Source organism: Ciconia boyciana, chromosome 5, assembly GCF_034638445.1.
Source record: "Ciconia boyciana chromosome 5, ASM3463844v1, whole genome shotgun sequence".
Classification (NCBI taxonomy): domain Eukaryota; kingdom Metazoa; phylum Chordata; class Aves; order Ciconiiformes; family Ciconiidae; genus Ciconia; species Ciconia boyciana.
In genome coordinates, this window is record NC_132938.1 from 70,480,662 (window position 1) to 70,497,090 (window position 16,429).

General features: G+C 36.0%; 1 protein-coding gene across 7 annotated transcripts in view; it reads left to right on the forward strand.

Annotated features, from left to right (window-relative positions):
- INPP4B (inositol polyphosphate-4-phosphatase type II B) overlaps nucleotides 1-16,429 on the forward strand; it is a 370,109-nt gene that overhangs the window by 216,752 nt on the left and 136,928 nt on the right. For all 7 annotated transcript variants that reach the window (XM_072862441.1, XM_072862442.1, XM_072862437.1 and 4 more), the window contains 2 exons: nucleotides 4,179-4,326; nucleotides 15,348-15,478. In XM_072862441.1, the coding sequence (XP_072718542.1) occupies nucleotides 4,179-4,326; nucleotides 15,348-15,478 (279 nt within the window). The remainder of the gene's footprint in view (nucleotides 1-4,178; nucleotides 4,327-15,347; nucleotides 15,479-16,429) is intronic.

Sequence of the window (16,429 nt, forward strand, 5' to 3'; positions counted from 1 at the left end):
GTGCAAGAATTTTCAATAAAGGTAGACCCTTGTTGTTAAGTATGAGGTATTAAGTTCCACTTTTGAGTTTTTACGCACTGAGATTTCTTTCCCAAGGCTTATGTCGCTGTCAGATCTGGGTGGATTGCCATGGATATGGTAAAATGCCCATCTCTGTAAAAGATTTACTATCAGAATTCAAGTTTATAAAGCACAGAACTTTCTGTTGCAGGTTTCTGGCCTCATTCTGTGCAGCTGGACCATCGTAACTGAAAATTTCAAAAAACAATCAGGTCAAGCCAGACAGATTTCAGTGTGGCAAAATTAGAGGCAATCAAAAACAAGGACTGAAGGGAAAGAAACAATATCAGTAATTGATAGAACTGTATTACAGGCAACCTGATAATATCAACATTGCCTGCACTACTTTCCCTGCTGTGTACATACAGAACTATGTACAGTACAGTATGCATTCCATATACACATGTATTTAGTGCATGTGTATACTGTTGTAAAGATTTCTGGTTCTTTCTGTCTCATGCTGTTTGTCAGGCCTTCAAAACTATGAAACTGAAAAAATACCCCTAGGTGAATCCTTAAGCCCGTAGGCATAGATGCACATTGGCATTCTTCTGAAATTTAAATCTTAATATAAGGAACTCACAGCCCTGAAGTGAGTTATGAGGCACTTACTGAGTGAGTGGGAATGAGTATCATATTTCACCGAGGCTTATCACTATTCCATTTATACCCCAAGAGATTGAATTTATATGTCTCAAAATTCAGTTATTTATTTATAACACTGGAGAGTTTGCCAATTGTTTGCATGTAAACATATTGCGCTTTGCAATGGAAAAGAAAATAAAAGTAATTGAAATTAAGCAAAAATTAAGAAAATTTAAATTATTCTTCCTGAGATTATATGCATAATACACCTATGCTACAAAGGAAGGTATAAATAGAAACACTGTTAGTAACTTACTATATGGCAGCGGTATGCTTTGATCTATGTTCAATAGGGAACAAAAATGAAAACAGAGTATTCAATCTTTTATTAATTTTTTATTATACTTGCAGGGAAAACAGCATGAAGGATACTGCATGGAATAAAAAGCACAGAGGTCTTTAAATTTAAAAATGAGACTGTCCAAAAATATGGATGGTTAAATATATGGCATTGGCTTTTAGGCTTTATGCTATAGAGAAAGGCTTTTAAAATAGTTTTTTTTTCTCTTTTTAACTACTGCAGTTCATCTGGATTTTTTTTTTTTCCAGTGCCTTTCATGATCACTGTTTATACAAGAAGGATTACCTTTATGAAACTTTCACTCATTTTGGTAACTACTTTTTATAAAAGCCAAATCTAGCCTTACCATTCTTACTCTGGGTGGTTTTACATGCCTTCTGGATTTCTGTTTTAGACAACTTGTTGTAATTAGAAAGCAATTATTGTTGTAATTGGAAAGGAAAATACATATGAGATTTTTATGGAATCACATGACTTCAGTAGTTCTGTTTATAAGAAAAACATGAAGTATTGTGCAGCTCTAATGGACAATCTCAAGCTTTAGCAATACTGCAAATGGGAATTATTTGGATTGCATGTGAAAACAAAATTCCTAGGCTTTTTTTCTGAGTTTGTAAATGAAATTTTCTTCATAAACCTATGGAGAGATGTTTTGGCCATTTTTTAAAACTGCAACACACTTGAGATTATCCCCATCTGAAAATTCAGTCTCGGAGGTAGTACCCGAAGAGTAGTTTAATAATTCTAACAATGATAAAAGTCACAACTTTGGATCCACATTTTCAAAGTGACGCCTAGTCTCCCTTGCTATCATGCTGCAGTCGTGTTGGGTTTTTTGTTTGGTTTTGGTTCTTTCCCGTGATGGTGGTGGTGATAGTGGGGAGATGGGAGGAAAGAGATTGTGGAGCTACATATGTGCATTAGGTTCTTACAGACAAATGTGAATTTTTGAATGTAATAGATTCTGAGTGCAAATTTAAGGGCTGTTCTTAGAAAAACATCCTTTGATAACTTCGTAGGAAGTAGATATAAAAAGGTAAAATAAAGAAAAGAGCCTTTTGTGTCTGGGGCATCATCATTTGAAATGTCCTGGTAAAAAGTATCAGCCTGCTTCCTAGTGAATGGGTGGCACTACAAAAAAAAAAAAAAAAATACAACCCAAAGTTGTCATCTGTTTTGGCAGGTGTCTGTTCAAGGGCAGACCTGAATTAGCCCTTAGTTTCCCAAGCTCTCCCCGGGCATCTGAAGATTGTAATTCCCTGTCTTGTTAATGGAAGATGATCGGTGCCATATATCTACTTTGTGGATTGACCGAGGCTGTCAATATTACTGACAAAACTGATTTCATTAATTAGAAGAATCTCAGCAAAAGAGGAGGAATATAGAAAGCCTTACAGCATATTTTAATCAAGTAAGGTAATAAGACCAGACACTGGGTTTAAGTTGATCATAGGCACAGGACTTGGAGATGCTTTTTTTGTAGTGAACAATAGTTAAGTCTGTGTGGTGAGGATTCTCAAGCTGTAAAATGTATGTAAAGATGCTTGAACATTGGGGCATTTTGAGTGTTAATAGTAAATAAAAATTGCTGCTGTTCATATGCCATAGCCATCAAGCATCTATTAGGCTTATTTCGTAACAGTAAGACAGAATTTAGTTTTTGTAATTAAAATCACTAATAAATAAGGTAAAATGACTCTAAAAAGGCTTCCAGTTTCTCATCGAAGACTAATGATTAAAGAGATCTCATTAGAATGATGGGAATAAAAAACAATACATCTGCAATGACTTAAACATGATTATTTACAACATTCCTTTCTTTATGAGTTGCCAACCACTGTTTTGTTACAGATCTTTGAATCTGTGGTCTTGTTTTAGGCCTTTCCTAAAGGACTTCTGTTAAAAACCAGTTTGATTAGATAGACAAGACAGTTTTTGTATCTTCGGTAACTTGGTCTGTGCTTTTCATTCTCTATAAATCAGCCTACATAGGCAATAATGGTGGCAGTGAGTTGTGAAGCTGAAATTTCTATTAGTAGATGTCGTTTTGACAGCAACAGTTTCCTTGCAGCACACATGGGAAATGCATTCCTTTGAGTTATAGACCATTCAGCGGCAGATCAATGGGAGCCTGCTCGAAGGCAGCTTTTTCCAGAAGGCTGATAGAAAGGTACCGTTGGAGGATTTGGATGGCTGTCCAAAGTCATTCTGAGTTAGGAAGCAGTGGATGTATGTGTTAAATGACAATCATTTGTCTCCCAGTAAGCTTATCAATGTATTCAAACAAAACTTTTCTTTCTCAGCTTTTTCCCCATTTGCTCTTTCTGGAAAATGAGTTAAGAGTAAGGAAGAAAAAAATAAAATAAAAAGAAAGGAGAGAATAGAAATTTCCCACCTTTATTATACAACATCATTGTAAGATCTGAATGGAAATGTAGCCAACATGTGAGAGCTTTAAGATGTTTAACATGGTAGGTTTTAAGCATAACCTTCCAAGACATTGAGTAACGTGATTGTCCTATGTCAGGTGACAATAGTGATCTGAGAACAGTGTGTGTAACATATTTACAGGATTGTTATATTTATTTCTACGTAGTGGCAGTCTCTTGACCACGTCAATGATCAAGCTGACTCTAAAATGGCATCCTCTTAACCATGTCAATGGTCAAGTTTCCTTTAATGTAGATGCACACCATCTATTTGTCTTAATGGCTTCTGTGTGCGTGTATCATTGAGAAGATGAATCAGATATAGCTAAACTCTGAGGCATGCTTCACTTGTTCCATGCAATTTATTAGCAGTGTGAGTGACTGTAGCAGATGGTAAGCAATGGCATCGACTGTATGTGAGTTCATTGTTTATTTGTGCATTCCATTTTTCCTAACTGTATCTTAAGTGTAAGAATAGAGAGCATAATTTACATTCTCACTACACTGAAATCCTAAATTCACAGGATACCTACTGTGCTGGTAAAATGTGATTTATCTACTGCACTAGTAATATTCTGTCCTCCACATGCAGCTATAATAAATTAAATAAAAATTTAATGTCTAAAATTAATTCTGGAAGGGGGGGGGGAAATAATGTATTATTTTTGGATGAAATTGTTGTCATAAATTTTCAGAGTCATATAACCACAGTAAAGCAATGATATAATTTTTCCTCTCTGCAGTGTTAAAAAACCCAATCTGTAAGTTATATAGATTCCCTACTTCTGACAACAAGTGGATGCGGATCCGGGAACAGATGGCTGAGACCACCCTCTCTTTCCATGTTCCTAAAGAACTGATCAATCTGCACATAAAGGAGGATATGAGAAGGTAAGGAAGAAGAAGTAGCAACAGTAAATACTAAATTTTATTTTTCTAAGTTGGAATAATGTAAGTGATGAGCTAAAAATATTAATTTGTAGTATGAAATAGGCAAAATATAGTGATCTTTTTGGCTGCTAAGAATTTACAACTGTAACTGAACAACAGAATTGATGTCTCAGAATTTTTAAGACTCCAGTGACTTCATAAGTTCTGAGCAATGAACTATGCTAGAGTGCAGTCATGACTTTAAATGTGCAAGCATCAAGATTTGGTTAACAATATAAACATTCTGAAAAGTTAACATTTTATAAAGAAACAACACATGACAAGGTTGTGAACTGCATTGTAGTGTGTTTGGCTTTGTGTCTGGGCAGTGCTAATATCACAGACAAACATTATGCAAGCAATGGGAAATAACGTATTTGTCGTTAATAAAGGAGCAATTAGAATATAAATCACAATCCTCTAACTAATGTAAATTAGTTGGCATAAGAAAAGGATACCAAAGTAATGTCAGTTTGAAACCTTTGTTCATGTTTGGCCTTGTAACAGAGGGACATCTTAGGATCATTACAATATGTATGGCCTGGCAAAAAAGAGGATAAGGGAGCACAAGTGGCCCAAAATCCTTTGTATGTCCAAATTCCCACTGCAGGGACTAAGACGGCAGCCTGTCTTTGACTACTTGTAAGTTGTGCTGGTACAACTGTGGGAAAAAGCAATATTTCAAGCAGTCCAGGGCTTCCCTGAAAGTATACCTTCTTTTTCAATGATAATGGAAGGTGTAGGACAAGATACTGCCTCTTTCCCCGTGGAAGTTGCCTCGCACATAGGTGGACATCTGGTCTCATGTATAAGAGTAACACTGCGAGCTAGTGCTGCATCCCAAAGCCATCCTGTGCACTTCCAGGCAACTCCATCCATCAGAGGGGGTTGCCTGTGGTTGTTTACAGTGCTTATCCTGCAATAGGAGCTTCTTTTCTCTTTTATTCACCCCATCTGCTGCTTCTGTATGATCTTTTTATGCCGATAGAACAGCATGTGGGAGACCAGAATCTTGCTTTTAATAAAGTCAATGGACTGATACATACTTATGCATGGTGATGATGAGTTATAAAAATCATATGAATTGTTATAATACTTTATTTTATTCATTTAATACAGTGTTTAGGCATTTATGGCCTGATCTGGTTTGAGAATACTAATGTGTAGGGTTTTTTTAGTAAGCAATAAAAATAGATTATGCTGACTTGCACAGTTCATCCACTTCCCAGATTTTCATTTGCCCCATGGGTAACTGCCTTTTAAATGTTGGGGGATTACTTTAACCACTTTTACTACTACTGCATTATTCTCTCCAAAGGCATAATGCAAGTAATAGCTCTTGCTGTTATTTCATATTATAGCATTCACCTCCTTGGATAAAGTCATAGTAAAGAATCACTGTGATTTTGGTTTTTTTAACGATTATTCAATACTCACCAAAATAAAGAAAAGCTTTGAGGAAGAAACAGAAGTAAAAGTTGCTCAAAGACTGAGGCAAGTGGTTCTGGTTTTCCTGACTGCCAATGTGGTTAGCTGTTCAAGCCTAGTAGAAAGGGTGGGTGTGAGAGAAAGAGTGACAAAGTGATTGTATTGATCTGAGGGAGGAGGCAAGACCAACCAAGAGGAGCAACAGGTTATGGTAGAATACTAGCAGAGGGTGGGAATAGGGGCATCTGTGTCACCTGTCATCGTATAAGTGTGTAGGTTGGAGCTTCAGCTTTGTATGGGCTTTGCTTTTTGAAATAATTGCAAAGATGTGGTGCTCTTGTGGACTCCTCACATTTGTAAAGTAGTAAAACGATGTTAAGAGGATATTGTTATGTTAGTTCTTGAACTCATACAGAACTTAGACTGTACCATCTTGAGGCTATTCTCTTCTTCAGACCTCTTCAGTACTCTTCTCTGCATGTTTTTTTCCCCAGTTAGTATAAAATAATAAATATTTTTGTCTCAGAGGCCACTTCTTATCATCCTCAGCCTGTTTCATTGTATTCCTACTGTGGCTTCAATATAGTCAGATCTGAAGCAATTACCTATAAAAAATATCCAAGTGAAGTGTTAATCCCATTCAGTATTGTATTTTAAATTGGAATTTAAATTCCCTTTTCTCATAGCTCTTAAGATTGTTTATCTCTTGATAAAACTACAGTGTTCATTGCTAACCAAACTTTTTCATTTACCGACATGACACTCTGAAATATGTAACCTCTAAGGATGTTTAACTTTGTTTTTCAGCATGAAATAATGTTTTTAAAGATATGCGTGCATTAAAGATTTTATCCTTCAAACCTCCTTGGAAGAAGTTTTAATAGGAGCTATATGGTCATTTTATTGTTCTAATAAGGGTCATACAGTCTGCTTTGCTGGTTTTTGTTAAGAAATTATTTCTGTTTCCTCCTCGAGGTTTTCCAGTGAGTCCTTTCCCCTGTTTTTAATATTTCTTTACACAAATCTTGTCCAGATATTTTGCATCTATCAAGCAAGATTAGCCAAGTAGTTCTTCAAACCTAATGACTATAAAGAAGACTTAGTAGTTTACAATAATTGTTCAGAAAGTTGGTTGACCCATATAATCTAAGCTTGCAGTTGTAGATGTAACCTGTGTTGCACTAGATCAGCACAGCGAGAGAATTAGGAGACTGTAGTAGAAGCTGCAGTACATGTGTCTTTCAGATTTGCCACTAAAGCTCTTCTGAGTCCCTTGGAACCAAACTCGGCTTTCGCTGAAAGGAAATTCCACCTACTTAGGGCTGAATTTGGCCCATGGCATTTGTGGTCACAACCCATAAATAAACTTAAAGGATAAATTGCTGAACTTTCCTTGAACCCTCCCTCCAGAGTACAAAGCACACTCAGGCTTTCCTCCTGCATCAGGAATGGCCGTCTTGTCCCAACTCCAGTAGCCTTTTCTTGTGCAAGTCTATGCTGTTTGTCTGTTTTCTGATTTCTTTCTTGTAACATTACAGAATGAGGACAAAATTCAGACTGTCTGAAAGATGTCTATTTTTCTACTACCTTTTAATACACAGCTTCTATAGAGAAATGGAGACCCAGGCAGAAATGCCATGTGTTGGGAGTAGGCATTGATTTTTCTGGTTATTTTTTACATGACTAGTTTTTGAGCAATTGCACTGCAACAACATTGTATTGATAGAGGTAATAGCATAAACAAAGTTATTCTGAGTAAACTTACCATGACTTTTGAAGCTGTTTGACCTGACTACATTTAGACGGGCACTGTTAATATGCTATCGACTTAAGGCCTTTTAAAACCTTACTTCAAGTAACTACCTAGCACAAATATTCACAGAAGTACTTTTTTCAACACTTAAAAAAATCTCCAAACGTGTCAGTAGAATGTAGCTCAAATACATGCATATGCAGTATTTACCCCATCGTGTATCAAAAAGGATGCAAATCCTTTCTCTTCTTATTCTCCATCAGTTACTGCATAGAGGAATACAGGTATACAAATGTAAGTGTAACTTGAATTTTTGTGAGTAGTGTTTAGACAATTGCCCGCCCCAAACATGATCAGTTGAAAAACCATTAATTTATAAACTAAAGGATAAAGTGTATTGTAATGTATGAACACTACATAATTCTCTGTACTCTTGATTTTGCTGTTCATAACTAATTTTGGAAAAGAAGGCCTCTACGAAAGTCTAAGGAGTTTTCTTGTCAGACTTAATGAAGTAAAATTTGCTGGGCTTTACTTTGTTATTGGGTGTTTAAAGTTGTAGTGCATTGGAATGGAGTAACATTACCTATTTGTTTTGTGACAGTTACCTGTACATAACATTACCTATTATTCAGCAGTGCTGAAAGCTATAAAATGTTAACATTTTGTGCTGAAAGCTATAAAATGTTAACAATGTTAAAAGCTATAAAATGTTAACTAAAGCTATAAAATGTCCTGTCAGAGAGGGTTTTTTGCTGTTGTTTTCTGCAAAATCCACCCAGGTATTAAGAGTCCAGAAAACCATTCTGTACCAGTCAGCAATTCTTCTCAGAGACTGGCTGCTAAAATTTCCAGATGTTATATTTGTGCACAACATGCCCCAGTCTCAAAGAAGTCCATATTGAGCAAATGATATAACCTGTAGGTCATCTTAGAGCCTCCCACATTATAGTGAAGGACGATACAAAACCAAAGCAAAAAATAATCATCTTCTCAAGATTATAATTATTTTAACACACTCAAATTCTGTCATCACAAAAAGCATTTGAATTTTTACGTTGTTAACTAGAGATTTTGCACTTACCAGTGCTTACCTGTGGTTCTAATAGCACTAAGTTGAGTGTAATTTTGTCAGTTCATGTCAGTGGGGGTGCAGAGAATATAAATTAGAGGCGTTAAGACATTAAGGTGATTGAAAAAGCTTTGTACAATTTTATTATGTTGCTCATGTCATAAAGTTCCTCACTGTTTATTTTGAATGAGGCACTCTGATTAATCAATTCGTGGAAAAAAGAAAACAGAAACCCACAAAACTGTTTAAATGCTTGAGTAATCATGCAATCAATAACGTGATTAATCTTGCCACATATTTGATTTCAAGCTGAAAGAAAAAAATGAAGTTATAAATAAAAACTATGAGAGTAAAATGTTTTTGCGTATATCATGGAGCTGAAGCAACATTGTCTTAAGCTGATTCCAGTGTTTCCTGATGAAACAGTAAAATTAAAAAAAAAACCGAAAAAAAACCAACCCCCAAAAACAAGTCTATATACCATTGCTAGTTATTAAAATATATTTTAAGATTAAAGTGTAAATTCCACAGATGCCATTCTGAGTATTACTGAAGTTGAGACTCTTTGCAATTGTGTGATGCAGGAGAATTTTCCTCTGCTATTAAATGTGAATCATAGAATTAACCTCAAATGATCATGCTGTTTGAAGATCTTGAGTCTTTCAGAGATAAACCCAGGTAATAAAATATCCAAGGAAGGGGAAGGGTTTTAAGGCAGGAATGAAGAAATGGGTTTAATTTAGCTTATATATTGTCTACACTTTTGGATAATAAAAAGGGGATGCTGGTGGATGGAAATGCAAAATGAACTTAAAAACTCCAGCTCTCAGGAACAGTGTAAAATATTCTCAAGCCTTTGCAAATTCCAGTCTATTATCCACATATACATAGAAGAAACAGGTTTTAAAATATTTTTAATGTGTTTGGTAGTTTGGTTTTTTGGGGTGGTTTGTTTGGTTTTGTTTGGGTTTTTTTGTTTGGTTGGGGTTTTTTATTTGTTTGTTTTAAACAAATGTTTAAGGAATGCAAAAGGTAGACACAACCTATATTTTAGTTTTTAGTTACTTGTCAGGTCAGGCTTACCAGAACCTGAAATAGTTTTGGGAAATTCTGTAAGAAGAGAAAAACAGCAACTGGTTTCAAGAGGTTCTAAATGAAAACTCTTAGGAAAGAAAGAAAAATATCCTTTTATTCTTTTTTGTGGTGGCTTCCCCAGAAGGGATTAAATCCTCCATAGTAATTATTTGTCTGTTCTAGGAACAATATAGTAAAAAGGCTATGATTCTTTTATTTCTGGAGAGTATGTTATATTGTTTTGATGTGTTATTGCCTGTATATTACAGGACAATAACTTGTGGTAAAGAAAAATGAGAGTAATTTTATCTGCTTCTATTCTACAAAAAAAGATGACATGGTTATCCATAAACATGTACACTTTAAAGTAAAATTTGTTAGGAAAAATAATTCCTGTGCTCCTTTCCTTAGAAGGAAGCCTAGAAGCTTCCTTTACTTATAAGTGATTGAGTCATGCCCCAAAGCTTATGGTTTATATTTACTCCAAAGCTCCTTTTTGATAAATATTCAGAACTTTGCCGCCTTATAATATAAAACTTTTGCAAATATAATCTGCAGAAATGTCTCATCTTGTTTTGAATCCTGCTAAGCACTTTGCTGTTGCTTCTGATGTTTTTTGAAAGTGGATTTCAGAAGCTAATTTTGCTTGGTGAAGGCAAAAAGCACTTCCTTTTTTTGGTTTTGAATTTGTCATGTTTGCTTCACTGGGAATTGTGTCATTGGATTTTTGAAGCTGAATGAATCAAAAGTTACTCCTTTGTCTTCATACAGCTTTTGTGGTTTATGTGCTTTTATCATATGTCCTCTTAATTATCTCTTCTTTATATAAATAGACTTATCCTTTCAACTTCATCTTGCAATTTGTGAAGATTTGAGCCATGTCCTTAACGATGCAAATGGCTATTCCTGTTGTTCCCTCTTCCAAGACAGAATGATCAGATCCAAAAAAGTTCTTTGAGGCAATGCCCGCTTCTGACTCATCTAGCTCATCTTAATATCTTGCTGCTGTTTTTTGCTTTATTTTGATTTTATTGTCACTGACCACAGGTTTTCACTGTGCTTTCCACAATGGTGTCTGGACTGTTGAAGCTAGTGGTAGTTTTGCAAAAACAAGTTCATTGGGAACATGATCTCAGCATTAGGACTTTCTTCAAATAATTTTTGAACATGATCCATACCACTCATTCAAAGTACTCCTTACAGAATTCAGTATTTTGCATTTTTGGCATTGAATATGTTTCCTTTAGACCTCTAAGCTGTTCCTATATCCTCATATCCAAAGCTATGAGAAGGAGACTTTTTCTGTTACTATGGTCATTAGAGTGTATGGCACGAAGCAGGGACTGTTTAAGTAGAAATTATCAACGTGAATAATACAGGAAATGCTTTGTGCCTCTTCGAGGTGCTTTCAGTAGTTTACTATACTCATGCACCTAAGGTGTTCTTAAAAATAAAAAAAAAAAAAAAAGCATGAGTTGATAAATCAAAAGGCAGAATATTAATCTGAGCCTTGGGTGCTCAACCATTATTTGATAATGGGCTTCATTGAACATTTTCTTGGAACAAAAAATTGCACGTAATTTTACTTTCAGTCTAATGGCAGCAGTATTCAGTGGCTCGTAATCTCAGAAATGTATCCAGTCAGGTAGTGTTTACAGATCTCTGGTTGCCCTGATGTAGTTGTTCATAAAGCATTTCAGTCCAGGCACAGATCCTCCCAAACCATCCTGCATATCAGTGTAACAGCTTGTGCAATGACTGTACTTGCCATCAGCAGAGGAAGGCTGGGTAAAGCTCAAGTCCCCTAAAGGGCAAAGTGCCCACAAATTCTAGCTATGGAAATCAGTAAGTCATTCCGAGTAAAAGAAGGTGTTGGTTTTTAAGTAGGAGCCTGAAATGAAGGTTCATGCCATTTCTAATAGTGCTGTGGGATCCTGAGGAGTCTTATAACTTATTCTTAGAATTTTTCATCTCTTTAAAATTGTGTTGCAATAGCACCAACGATCATTAATCTTTATACTAATGACAGGCATGGTATATAGTCTTTTCAGTATATAGTCTTTTCAGTATATAGTCTTTTCAGTCTTTTCAAGATCCAATATTGAATTTTCTGCCATAATGGCAGAGAAGAGTTTTGAAGAAAGGGTAACAGGTAGATTTTAATTTTTTTAATGGGGAACTGCTTCCAACCATAATGGGAAGTGCTCAGTGAAAGCTGGCATAATTAGTCTACTAAGGGAAAGAATAGATGTGAAAAACAGAAAGTACCTGAGAAAGGCTTAAAAACAAGGTATTTAGCTAATGTTTGAAGTGGAGGAGGGGGAATGGGAGACAGAATGTTTACATCCACATTCTGGTTAGATACAAATGGGGCGAGATTATGTCAAGGCCACCAAGGAAGATATTGAAGTAATCAAGGCAGGAGACAATGAAAGTGGAGACACGCTCCTGGGTGGGAGTTTCCGTTGTGCGTTGACACAAAAGACTATGCAAGAGACAGTCTGAGGATCTGAACAGCAAGATGTAGACAAAGCTTGGATTTGATTCTGTAAGAAGGGTTGAAGTTGGTGCTGAGCACAGGATCTGTCATGGTGATGAGTGCAATTACCTGGAAAAGACTTTGAGAGAGGATTTGGAGTGGGGAAAGATGATGATAAATAGCTCTATTTTAACAATATTGAGTTTGCTCTGAGCTTACTGCTCTGTTGACAAGCTATTCAAAATTCCATGGCTGCACTGAAAAAGTGAATCAGCAACCAATTTGCCTTCTGTAGAACCAATATATATTATAAATATTAATTTTCTTTTATAGCACAATTGTTGTTTGACACGATTACTGGTTTAATGTGTTTTTTGAAGTTATTAAATGAAATAAATTCTGGTATAAGTGTTATAGTATTATTAAAAGAAATTAAGGATTTTTTTTTTTTTTTTTAAGATTGTTGTTGTGGGTATTAGTACAAACTATAAACTTCCAAATTTGAAAACTACTATGGTTCTTCAAACTGTTTGTTTACTTTTGGGAGCGCCCCTTCACGATAATGATAATAAAGCTTGGTACTATGGAATATTGTTGATGGAGCTTAGATACAGGAAAGAGAATTATTTTTTCAGCCATAACTCAGAGTTGTACTGAGTCAACAACAGCAGTGACAAATAGTAAGAAATCACAAGACACAAATAGTATCTAAATTGTATATCTTATATATTTACATTTGAAAAAAAAATATAAAATGTGCAAGAAGGCTATTTTGGGGGGAATAGTGTCTATGCCATATAATCCTGTTATCTTATGGTTTTGATTTTACTGTATTTTTAAATTAAAATAAATTTAGAAAAGGTAATATTTAAAGTTTCCATGCTATATATGCTCCAGATTACTATAAAACTGCACACTTACTTTCTTAAAACATTGCAGATAAGATGTGTCTTTCTATGACATACTAGTGGCTGTATTTTGACTTCAGTGATGCGTATGTGTTTCTGAGATGAAACAAGTACAAGCCCTGTCGACAACAATAAGAGCAGGATTTGACATTCCTTGAAAACATGTCAAAGTTAATATGGTGGGATTTGAGCTTTCCCTTCCTGTTGCTGTTGGTGTCAATGGAGTTAACTCATAGTCACCTGGTTAAACCGGTTTTGGTTTGTGGTCGGATATTTTAGTCTGCGATAAGGGGTTCCTACTCCTGCTGTTGCTTGGCTTGAGCATGGGACCAACAGCTCCAGGAGTGGGCTTAGATAGCGGTGGGAGAGCAGACCCCCAGCAGTGGGTCTCCCATGGGATAGAGGGCTCTGAATGTGGCGTACTGATGTGCCCACCCCTCGCTATGTAGTATCTCTCCAATCTCCGCAGAATACTATATTCCTGTATAGGAGGAGCAGTAAAGTTTTAGAGCTCACCCAGGTCCAAACATTGTTCCTAAAACTATTAAATAAGACAACGCATATTAAGGGCCAAAATATCTTCACTGCAAATAAATAAAATTGTATACACTGCCAAATCTTATGAGCTTTTCTTAGGAGGAAGCCCTGAGACTGTAGTTTAATGGGATGTCTCATTTCAAGCTGCTAAAAACTTGCAAGGGAAATGGTGGTTGAAAATGATGGTTTCGTCCTCTTACTGCTGCTGATTCGTATGCTACAGCATTGCCAGTTTGTATTGATGGCGGGAAGTTGAACTGTTTCATCTAGTTCTGTTCTCCAGGTTGAATGAAATGAAAAAAAGTAATCATATGTCATTAGTAAACTCCCGACAAGTTCATGTATTGTAATTTTTGTTTCCATTTTGATACTTTCAAGGACAGGTATAAACAAAACGCCTTAATTCTGCTTTCAGTGCAATCTGTTTTGGTTGTCGTATTAATCAGGAGCAGAATTATGCCTATATAGCTTATTCTAATATTGTTCACTCTAATGCAGAGCTAATAATGATGGGGAAAACATCAGTGTATCCACGTGGGGCTTTTCTGTATAAGAAATAATTTTAAGACTTTTTGGCTAGTGGTCAGAACTGTTGCGGTAAGTGTAGCTCTATTTTCCTGTGCTGCAGTCTCACTGGTCTTTTTCTCCCCCTTTCTGCCCCCTCTCCTCCTGTTTTTCCTTTTTCTTCCGTAATTTTCCTATATGCAAAGCTGTCTTCTACAAGTATTTGTTGAGACTTCCATGAATTGCAGTGAAACAGTCTGCTTGATAATTTAAGGAAAATGAGGAAAACTAGTTGGCCGTGTTGCACAAGTTTTGTCCTGAACAATTCCAAGTGTTTGAAGATTCGAGATCTTTCATTTTCAGTTTCTTTAAAAGCAGGTCCCCCAAAGTGGCTCTGGGATAGATAGAGGATGAACTTACTTTGCAAGTGGGGAAAACAAACAGAAAGCCCAGCGTACTGTAACTATGCTTGTTTGTGTAGGAAATTAAAGTGATCTCTATTTCACTCAGGTCAGCTCTCAAGAGTGTACAGGAAAACTGATAATTTGCTAAAGGATTTCCTTTTGGATTTTCAGTGACATGTTTGGTTACCATAACACTGCTGTTTTGACCTGATGAACACAGCTGTAAGGCTGAAGATTAAGTTTTAGGAGACTGCTGGGTTTTTTTTGGTTTGTGTGTTTTGTTCAGTTTTTAACACTAAAGAAATGTGGTGACAGCTGGTGTGTTGGTTAAACCGACATCTGTAGAAACACTGCTAGAACTGTGTTTATGATGTGTATGAAAGTATCCAAAGAGTAGAATGTATCAAAACAGCTATGCTGCAAGCGTTGGGAAAGGAGCAAACTTTGTATTCTTTACGGTAGTGTTTAATATTTCTTCAGAAGAAGTTACTTGCTGTGAATACAGCTCTCTGGAGCCTGGAAGCCTTCTTACCTCCAGGGAAGAAATAATATTTCAGTTTGCAGGCCATTGCATTTGTACCAGATGAGTTTTGAACACAAATTACTGTATTATTCACTGATTTGACATTCTTTATTGTGTGACTGAATAACAGAGCTGAAATCAGCAGATTTTACAAGCATCATGGAAACAGATTTTATTTCAATTAGGAAGTGCTTTTGATGTTTTTTAACAAACTGGTTTTGGATTAATTGGATTAATTTGGATGAATGTTAATGGATTAATGAGTTAATTAGTGCCTTTTCTTTTTGCCTTTTGATATAGGAATCAGGAGCTTAAAGACTTAGGAGAACTTGCTCCTCACTGGGACAATATGCGCAAAAGTGTTATTGCTCACTGTGATCAGATGTTGAGCATGTACCAGGATACTCTTGCAGAGCTTGGGAAGCATACAGGTATGAAAGTAGCCTCTCCTCTTGTGGAGCAGTTAAGAATTAACTAGATTGATTGTTATTAAGTAGTTGCCTATTTGCAGAAATAAAACATAAACATGAAATATTTGTAATCATTGTATTTCTGAAATACTCACAGGTGCCCTATTTCCTCTTCTACATTTTTTTCATGCATTCCATCAGTTTTTCACAGCTAACATGGTACATGGTTACACAGCAGCCAAAAAAATTTGGAAAAAGCGGGGCGGGGGGGTGGTATTTGCATGTTCCCTTGAATATACTATTCTGCTAGTATTGAATACCATCTGCCAATTGAAACCAGCCTTAGAGGTAGTTTTGTTAGTTTTTCTTGAAACCTAACTTCAGTTCGATTTAACAGTCTACAGGATCACAGTAAGATCTACCTATGCTTTGCATATCCTTAGTGTAGTAGTTGTCGTTGCCCATGTTGTACCAGAAAAGCACAGAATTAATATGAGATGGGCGGTCTGTCCTCAGTCCAGAAATAGCAGTATGTACTGTGATGCTTTTTTTCATGTGGAGACGGTGGTCTTATATTCTGATGTGCACTGGGTGCTTATTCAGTTAATATCTGCTGGAGTCCTGTGGTCAGGGACTATAATGTATCGTAGTGTCTGCATGCCAGTGGCAGCATCCGTGACAAATGTGCTGAAAAGGCAGCAGGTCTTTTCCTCCTGTAGTAATTCTTGTTCATAAAAAGAACAAGAAAAGACTGCAGAACAAATTATTTCTTCTTTTGAATGTCTTTTCTTTTCTTTGTTCACAAATCATTCAAGGAACTTGTGATAATTCTTTTCTATTTTGTGAGACTACTGGAATTATTTCCTGAATAACACTGTATTTGGAGCAAACAAAAATTTCTATCTGTTTATAGCATGCCTTTCTGCCTCTTCCTGCTGGTGTGCTTCCCCCCCACAGTTTTTGAGATGTTCT